This window comes from Penaeus chinensis, chromosome 41 (genome assembly GCF_019202785.1).
Source record: "Penaeus chinensis breed Huanghai No. 1 chromosome 41, ASM1920278v2, whole genome shotgun sequence".
NCBI lineage: Eukaryota > Metazoa > Arthropoda > Malacostraca > Decapoda > Penaeidae > Penaeus > Penaeus chinensis.
The window spans coordinates 8,982,740-8,992,739 of NC_061859.1; the positions used below are offsets into that span (position 1 = coordinate 8,982,740).

At 43.3% G+C, this 10,000-nt stretch overlaps 1 protein-coding gene across 1 annotated transcript in view; it reads right to left on the minus strand.

The window, feature by feature from the left end:
* Positions 1-10,000, minus strand: part of LOC125047515 (bumetanide-sensitive sodium-(potassium)-chloride cotransporter-like) — a 92,386-nt gene that overhangs the window by 82,235 nt on the left and 151 nt on the right. The window contains exon 1 of the mRNA XM_047645765.1: positions 9,860-10,000. This exon is cut by the window's right edge and continues 151 nt beyond it. Coding sequence (XP_047501721.1) covers positions 9,860-10,000 — 141 coding nt within the window. The remainder of the gene's footprint in view (positions 1-9,859) is intronic.

The following is a 10,000-nucleotide window of genomic DNA, read 5'->3' on the forward strand; positions in this document are numbered from 1 at the left end:
AGTAAATTGATACGAGGGGAGATGCTAAAAGCTTTCTAGGGGGGGAGGGGGAAGAGGGGGGAGGACGCCGAAGGGGTATGAGGGCGGTTGGTGACCTCCATGACGTGTGCAATGCGGTGCCCTGAGGTGTGTGGGCACGTCAGCTAGGCGGAGGCTACGAGCTACTCCATCCCACGCTACAACTGCCCCCTCCCTCGTAACCCCCCTTTTCTAACACGCCTTCAAAATGATAGCAGGTCTGTTTAATCAATAATTCATAACAGTACGCATGTGTGTGGTATCCATACACAATTATGTAAGTACATTTGTGAATACATTTATTCCGGGATGATTTTTTTTTACTTATTAGTGTTAGCATATATATATATATATATATATATATATATATATATATATCTGTGACTTCACAAGGTAATGTCCATTTCAGTATATACGTATAACATATATTCGAATACATATACGAGTACATGCATACAATGACGAATCAATATACAAAGAAATTTTCCCGTTATTTATTTTCCATTCTATTTGCCTCTACTTTATATACCAAATTATACGTTCTCAGAAAAGTATAACAACTTTTTGTTTGTATCCACATCCTTTCCTCGATGATAACAAAAAGAAGCACGGAAAACAGGGAGAGGAAGCAGAGGGGGGAGGAGGTCACCCTATCCACAACACAACACACACACACACACACACACACACACACACACACACACACACACACACACACACACACACACACACACACACACACACAAGAAAAAAAAAATCACCAGTTTAAAGGAGATACTCGTCCTAACACCTAGGAACACCGGATGAGTGTTATCGCGTGCCTACAGCGACCGACACCGCGTTCTGAGACGTGGCAGAACGGAGCCAGAAAATGAAAGGACGTGAGACAGAAAGGAGAAATACGATTAAGATGATGATGTTGGGAAGAGTTGTTTTTTTTTCCTCTTGGTTCTCATTCGCTGGATTATTGTGGGGTTTTGTTTCGTGTTGTTATTTACGCTCTTTATCGGTCTGTCTGTATATTTCTATACATTTATTTCCTCTCTATTCTGCCTTTATTTTATTTTCTACTTCTATTCCCTTTTCTCTCTTTCCCTCTCTTCTCTCTCTTCTCATCTATTTCGCGCTCAAGGATTCTAAAGATATACGTTTCTCCATTGTAATAACTCCTTTCTTTGCTCTGACAGTATTTGTAACTGCGGTCGGAACGCCCTTCCCCCCCTACCTTTCCCCACCCCCTTCCCCTTTCCACACTCCCTCTCCACATCCTCCCACTCCCCCTCCTCTATCCCCATCCCCTATCCCTATTCCCCCTCCCCTCCCCTCCCCTCGGTTCCACTCCCCCTCCCCCTCACTCCCCTCCCACCCACCCCCGACGCTCGAACCTTCCGTATGTAAAATGCCTTTTGTTTCGTAATACCATTAGCACATACCGTGCAATCAGATACTTCTTGCAACCGGAAAGCGAAAGAAGACACGAAGAGATAGAAAGAGGCAATGGAGAGCTGCGAGGATAAGAGAGATAACGCCGAGACGACAGAGGGTAAGAAAGCCGATAGAAAAAAACAAAACAAAAAGAATAACAGACAGGAATAGAGAACATAACAAGAAATGAGGATAAAGTGGGATTGGCGTCTTTAAAAGCAGCCTCATTATCCTCACCGTAGACGTTGCAAGTTATTATTATACGTGTCGAGGTTACTGTAGCGTTAATGGGGTAGAAGGGGGGAAGGGGCGGGGGAGGCAACAATGCACATCCTTCTACTGCTCCAAAAATTCTTCAAGGGGTTATGTCATCCGCATTCTCTTTCTGCGTCAGACATGGATACTTGAGAAGAGCACAAACGCATGTACTTATATACATAGATACTGTATAAGCATTTATATACATATCCATAAATATAGACAAACGAGTGTGTATATACTATACGCATATACATATGTATGTATGTATGTATGTATGTATGTATGTATGTATGTATGTATGTATGTATGTATTATGTATTATGTATTATGTATGTATGTATGTTTGTACGTGTGTGTGTGTGTGTGTGTGTGTGTGTGTGTGTGTGTGTGTGTGTGTGTGTGTGTGTGTGTGTGTGTGTGTATGTGTGTGTGTGTTGCCCTCCTAGCCTCTTCCTTATTAAACATATCAGCAATCCAATCCAATAACACAAAAAAAGATTGTATCTCAGCCTCTCGATAGAATTCTCCCATTTCCTCTGTCCCTCTCATTTCCCTCTCCGCCACCTCTCCTTCCCTCCGTCCCCATCTCTCCCCTTCCCCTCCCTCACTCCCTCCTCTCCCTTCCCCTCCCTCACTCCCTCCTCTCCCTTCCCTACCTCACTCCCTCCTCTCCCTCTCCGCCCCCCTCTCTCCCTCCCCTCCCCTTCCCCTCCCTCACTCCCTCCTCTCCCTCTCCGCCCCCCTCTCTCCCTCCCCTCCCCTTCCCCTCCCTCACTCCCTCCTCTCCCTCTCCGCCCCCCTCTCTCCCTCCCCTCCCCTTCCCCTCCCTCACTCCCCCCCTCTCCCTCTCCGCCCCCCTCTCTCCCTCCCCTCCCCTTCCCCTCCCTCACTCCCTCCTCTCCCTTCCCTCCCTCTCCCCCCCCCCCCCCTCTCCCTGGCTCCGGATAAGAGCGGTTGGAAACGCAGGTCAGAGAAGGACCCCGGCCCAAAACCCCTCCATTTGCGTGACGTGCGGACATGCGACCCCCTTACGTCCCTTCTCTTTTCATACTCCTCTTCCCTCCTTTGGTCTTTTTCCGTCCCATTTCCGTTAGTCCGCTATCTGCTAATCTCCCACTACCCTTCCTCCACTCCCCATCCCCTCATTCCCCCCTCCCCCCATTCTAATTCTCACCTTTTCTCCCTCACTCTCACTCTTACCCTCATTCTCCCTCTCTCTCTCTCTCTCTTTCGTTCTCTCGTTCTCTCTCGTTCTCTCTCTCTCTCGTTCTCTCTCTCTCTCTCTCTCTCTCTCTCTCTCTCTCTCTCTCTCTCTCTCTCTCTCTCTCTCTCTCTCTCTCTCTCTCTCTCTCTCTCTCTCTCCAATTTAAGAGTTATTCCGGAGTTCAATCAACTTGACACGTTCTCGTTAAAAACGATATGCAGATAACTAGATGCAATAAACGTTGTACCCCTGCTATTTACCTAGCCGGACTAGCGACTACACATCCACCGCCTATTGAGTCTAAAGCTTCAGAAGCGATAAAGTAATCAAAACTAGAAAAAGGAGAAATATTCTACATACAAAATATATATGACAACAATTTCGAATTAAAATTCACACGCACACGCACACACACATTACTAGCAAACACTTAATATCTTAACAACCGAGCAGCATCTTCTCACAAGATCCACTTAATACAGACATCAGTAAACGTGTTACCTCCTCAATCAAGCATTTAATTCCACGTTGGAAGGGCACTCACAAAATGAGTCACCCGTTAATGAGGCACAAATTGGAAGGAATGAGTGGAGAGGGGAAGGGGGAGAAGGGGGAGAAGGGGGAGAAGGGGGAGAAGGGAAAGGGGGGTAGGGGGAGAGGGGGAGAGGGGGTGAAGGGGGAGAGGTGGGATGGGGGGAAGGGGGAGAGGGGAAGGGGGGAAAAGAGGGAGAGGGGGGAGAGGGGGAGAGGTGGGAGGGGGGAAGGAAGCTGTGGAAGGGGTCTGCGGGAGGCTTTCCTAGGGGGTCTGTGAGGCGATGGAAAGGAAGGTCTTATTACCGGATATAAAATACTCTCTTACAGCTGCCATCTCCGGTAATATCTGGTACATATGCATGTGAACATTTTATGTATGTATGTATGTATGTATGTATGTATGTATGTATGTATGTAATTATGTATGTATGTATGTATATATGTATGTATGTATGTATGTATGTATGTATGTATGTATGTATGTATGTATGTATGTGTATGTGTATGTGTATGTGTATGTGTATGTGTATGTGTATGTGTATGTATGTGTATGTGTATGTGTATGTGTGTGTGTATGTGTGTGTATGTGTATGTGTATGTGTATGTATATATATGAATATCTATATGTATATATAGATAAACATATACATAAGCATACACATCCATTCATTAATATAAATAAATTGATATATGGATAGACAGATTGATAGACAGATAGAGAAATGTGTATGTATATATGTATGCATGTATGTTAATATTCCTCTAAATACATCACCTATGCAATCTCTCTCTCTCTCTCCCTCTCCCTCTCCCTCTCCCTCTCCCTCTCCCTCTCCCTCTCCCTCTCCCTCTCCCTCTCTCTCTCACTCACAATATAATATATATACATATATATGTATGTATACGTAAGTGTATATATGTATATGTAGATATATATGTATGTATGTATGCATAGAGCCACAGAGGTGTAACTGCAAATTTATGTAAGCATATATATTTGCGCATGTACTTATTTATGCATATGTATGCATACCGAAATATGTATATTCATGTATTGAATAAATTTGTATGCAGGTTACGTATACGGAAGTGCACACTTATTCACGTATGCAAGCATGTGTATGTTATGAACCTACGTATTTATGCATGGATGCATGTGTGTAATGCATGTTGGAGCACCTGTGTAGTCACGTGTGTACGACCGCCCGACCTGACACGAGATTAACCCTGAGGACGCCAAAGTAAAATTAACAGATGAATGTGCTAAGCTGCATCTGGCTGTTAAAGTGACCCTTTGCTGCCTGCGGGGGTGTGGCTGGATATAAATGACACCCAGGTATAAACAACCCGACGGCTGGGAAATTTCCACCTCTGGAACATACGCTCCGCACTGCTATTCAGCGTCGGCGTGAGTCATCAAATGCGTGACAATGTGCAATGCAGTACTCTAAAAACGGAATTTCTATTGAACACGGGTGTCTCTCAAGGACAGGGCCAACCCCCGTGAACACGGGGCGGACCAACCCATCGATTCCGTGCTTCCAGGAACCCCAAACAAAGACCAGGCACCGCTGGCACTCTTTCATCGCCTCCAGTACCACGAGAGAAGGGCCACGCGGCGATTGGTCTCCTGAGGGGCAGAGCAGCTCGTCCCTTTTTGCCTTCTCGTCCCTCCTTGAAGACCCATTGGCCTGATGCCAGTCCTGCCCGCCCACTTGCCCGCAGAAACAAAATGCTGACGCAATGCCCTTCCTAGAACCACGGCGAGGAGGCTGCCATGAAAGTCGTCCATTCTCTCGAGTCTCCTTGCGACCCGTGACCCGTCCTGCCACGGAAATACCCGGACCCTCCCGCAGGCGCCCGGGAAGACTCTTGTCTTCGCAGAACGCAAGACGGGTTCAAACCGGCGTCTCAACAAAACATATTTATGGACTGATAGCCTCTGCGGATCTCTAGTGCCAACATTCGAAGAGGAGAGCTCCTCGACGACTTGGCCCGCGCTTGGACGGAGAGCCACAGAGCGAATGTGACTCCAACGCGAGTCCGAGTGAAACCACGACCACTTACAAGTGGAGGAAAGGTATTGTGGAGGACTGGAATCGGTGGAGGCGGCGCTAGCAGTGGTGGCGACTAGGTCGGGCTCCCCACCCCACCACCATCCCCTGCCCCATCTCTATCTCCCCCTCCCTCGCTCCCCCACCACAATACCGGTGTGATCTGGTTCGGGCCAGCAGAAACCCCAGCGCAACCTCGGACTCTGTGGAGAGGCGCCATTTTAAACACCACCACACTTTCCGCCCAAAATTAACGCTCTAGCAGCCTCACAAACTAAAAAACAAATGCAGAGAGGGCAGAGAGAAGTGCATGGCTTCCTTCCACTACTAGATGGCGGGGTCGTAGAGCGGGCTTGCTGGAAGAGCGGTCGCGCCGGGATGAAGCCAAAATCAAGAGTTCTTCTGGGCCACGACCGTACCCCTGGCGTTTTTATGCACCCCCGGTTGATACGCACGCACATGTGTGTGTGTGTGTGTGTGTGTGTGTGTGTGTGTGTGTGTGTGTGTGTGTGTGTGTGTGTGTGTGTGTGTGTGTGTGTGTAGATATATAGATATATACATACATACATTCATATACATATATATGAATATGTACATATACATATAAATATATATACATATACATTTACGTACATACAATATATCTACATATATATTTACATACATATACATATATACATATATGCACATATACATATCTATACATATATTCATATTCATATTGATTGATAGATATAGAGATATAGATACATCATATATATAAATTATATATGTATATGTATATATAATATATATATTGTATATAGATATATATAATACATATATATAAATATACATATAAAAATTGTATATGTATATATATATTATAGTATATTATATATGTGTATATATATATTTTATATATAAGTATATATATATTACATCATACTATATATATATATTATATATAATACATAATCTCTTTCTCTTTCTTTCTTTCTTTCTTTCTTTCTTTCTTTCTTTCTCTCTCTCTCTCTATCTTTCCACTCTTTCTCTTTCTCTCTCCTTCCACTCTTTCTCTTTCTCTCTCCTTCCACTCTTTCTCTTTCTCTCTCCTTCCACTCTTTCTCTTTCTCTCTCCTTCCACTCTTTCTCTTTCTCTCTCCTTCCACTCTTTCTCTTTCTCGCTTCTTCCACTCTTTCTCTTTCTCTCTTCTTCCACTCTTTCTCTTTCTCTCTTCTTCCACTCTTTCTCTTTCTCGTCTCCTTCCACTCTTTCTCTTTCTCTCTCCTTCCACTCTTTCTCTTTCTCTCTCCTTCCACTCTTTCTCTTTCTCTCTCCTTCCACTCTTTCTCTTTCTCACTCCTTCCACTCTTTCTCTTTCTCTCTCCTTCCACTCTTTCTCTTTCTCTCTCCTTCCACTCTTTCTCTTTCTCTCTCCTTCCACTCTTTCTCTTTCTCTCTCCTTCCACTCTTTCTCTACTTACTCTCTCTCTCTCTTTCTGTCTCTCTCTCTCTTTCATACTTTCTCTCTCTCTTTCCACGTTCTCTCTCTCTCTCTCTCTCTCTCTCTCTCTCTCTCTCTCTCTCTTCTCCTCTCTCTCTCTCTCTCTCTCTTTCCACTTTTCCTCTCTCTCTCTCTCTTTCCACTTTTCCTCTCTCTCTCTCTCTTTCCACTTTTCCTCTCTCTCTCTCTCTTTCCACTTTTCCTTTCTCTCTCTCTCTTTCCACTTTTCCTCTCTCTCTCTCTCTCTCCACTCTTTCTCTTTCTCTCTCTCTCTCTCCATCCACTCTTTCTCTCTCTCTCTCTTTCCACTCTTTCTCTCTCTCTCTTTCCACTCTTTCTCTTTCCACTCTTTCTCTCTCTCTCTTTCCACTCTTTCTCTCTCTCTCTCTCTTTCCACTCTTTCTCTCTCTTTCCACTCTTTCTCTCTCTTTCCACTCTTTCTCTCTCTTTCCACTCTTTCTCTCTCTTTCCACTCTTTCTCTCTCTCTCTCTCTTTCCACTCTTTCTCTCTCTCTCTCTCTTTCCACACTCTCTCTCTCTCTCTCTCTCTCTTTCCACTTTCTCTCTCTTTCCACTCTTTCTCTCTCTCTCTCTCTTTCCACTCTCTCTCTCTTTCCACTCTCTCTCTCTTTCCACTCTCTCTCTCTTTCCACTCTCTCTCTCTTTCCACTCTTTCCACTCTTTCTCTCTCTCTCTCTCTTTCCACTCTTTCTCTCTCTCTCTCTCTTTCCACTCTTTCTCTCTCTCTCTCTCTTTCCACTCTTTCTCTTTCTCTCTCTCTTTCCACTCTTTCTCTTTCTCTCTCTTTCCACTCTTTCTCTTTCTCTCTCTCTTTCCACTCTTTCTCTTTCTCTCTCTCTCTCTCTCTCTCTCTCTCTCTCTCTCTCTCTCTCTCTCTCTCTCTCTCTCTCTCTCTCTCTATCCACTCTTTCTATCTCTCTCTCTTTCCATTCTTTCTCTCTTTCCACTCTTTCTCTCTCTTTCGACTCTTTCTCTCTCTCTCTCTCTCTCTCTCTCTCTCTCTCTCTCTCTCTCTCTCTCTCTCTCTCTCTCTCTCTCTCTCTCTCTCTCTCTCTCTCTCTCTCTCTCTCCACTCTTTTTTTTCTCTCTCTCTCTCCAGTCTTTCTCTCTCTCTTTCCACTCTTTCTCTCTCTTCCCACTCTTTCTCTATCTCTCTCCTTCCATTATTTATCTCTCTCTCTCTTTCCACTATTTCTCTTTCTCTTTCCACTGTTTCTCTTTCTCTTTCCACTGTTTCTCTCTCTCTTTCCACTCTTTCTCTTTCCTTCCACTGTTTCTCTCTCTCTCTTTCCACTCTTTCTCTTTCCTTCCACTCACTCACTCACTCACTCACTCACTCACTCTCTCTCTCTCTCTCACCTTGTCTTCATTCCCACCCATGCCATCTTTCTACCTCTGTCCCCTTTCGTATTTTATCTCCAGAACGCAAAGACAATATAGTCATGTGAAAGAGAGGGGAAGAAGAAAAATATGTTGTACTATTTTTATGTTTTATATCCGGACTACCTTTTCCTCCGACGTCAAAATGTATGAGAACTTCTTATGCAAATACATGTATATAGCTGTGTATGAATGCCATGTGCGTGAATATGCATCTCCATCAATATGCATATATAAAAGTATGATTCTGAAACTTATACATGTGCAGATATAATGATAAGAATATAAATCTGACACTTATACATATGTGCATATATACCTATAATAACACCCAACATTATAACATATAGCGATCATAATTCATACTCTTCCTGTAAACAAAACTTAACAAAATGAAATAAACGATACCTACAAACAGAAAACCTCATTCCGTTTATCCAGAGTTCGATCTAAAGCACCCAAACTACTGCCCCCCCCCCCCCCAACCCTTAACCCCCTCCTTCCAAACGGGTTGAACAAGTGAACATTGGCTCTCGGTTAGTCTGCCTCTCGCTCAGCAGCTCTAGCATACTTACTGAGAAAGTCGACCTCACAGTAACACATTCGCAAAAAAAAAAATGTAGGACCCAAGTCTGTGTGTTCCAAATTAATTCATTTATTTCGCCGCATGGCATTAAATTGATCGCTTTATTAATTAATTAATTGAATGGGGGTGTAATTATATGTTTGCTTATTCTTTTTGTTTAATGTAAGATTATCACTTGTGCGTGGAAATTCCATTTTTATCTCGCTCTCATTATTTCTATTTATATAATAGTAGTATCAATATTTGCAATTCGTGTCATAAATAGTTTAATATTTATAATTTGAATAGAAAAAGTAACTGACGTACACTAGAATACGGTTATACTAGTTTATAATAAAATATATATATTAAAAAGCTGATGACAAGATAATAATCAAAATAACTAAAATGTTTTGTACAGAAACAAAACCTTCTCGTAGTTTGTCATTGCTTACAACAATAATTCAGAATGACACTTGCACACTACAATTGTGTGAAAGATGACAACTTACAATATTGGTTACCCTTTGGAGAATTTGATAAGCTACACATAGGATCAATATACATAAATTGAAAATTAAGTTTTTCTTAATATCTAACACCCGACGGGCAATTGAAAAATCATTACTTTAACCAAGTTCAATGTCCAAAAACAAAAAATTACGAAATTGACTGCGAGTTTTAACGGCATAAACAATTATCTACATATTATTGAAACCTGACATTCTCTAAATGTCAATAAAATGTACCTTTACACAGTTACGGAACTTCAGGCATCAGCAAAAAAGCGGCAGCTCTTTACAACTCGCAGGCGCGTGTTAGCGGCTTGGGACGGACGGATAGAACGACAAAAATTTAGGTGCTTTTTTAACGAACTTTCCGGTGAAGTAAAGTGAAAAAGACCTCTTACCTGTTGCTCTCTGAAGGTGTTGTTGTGCAGGTCGTCTAGTGTAGGACGGACGTTTCCACCATCGACGATCGAGTTGAGGTTCCTGTAATGGGACTCCTTTGGTAGGGCTTCGCGCGTAAGGTAATGGCGAAGAGACTTTTG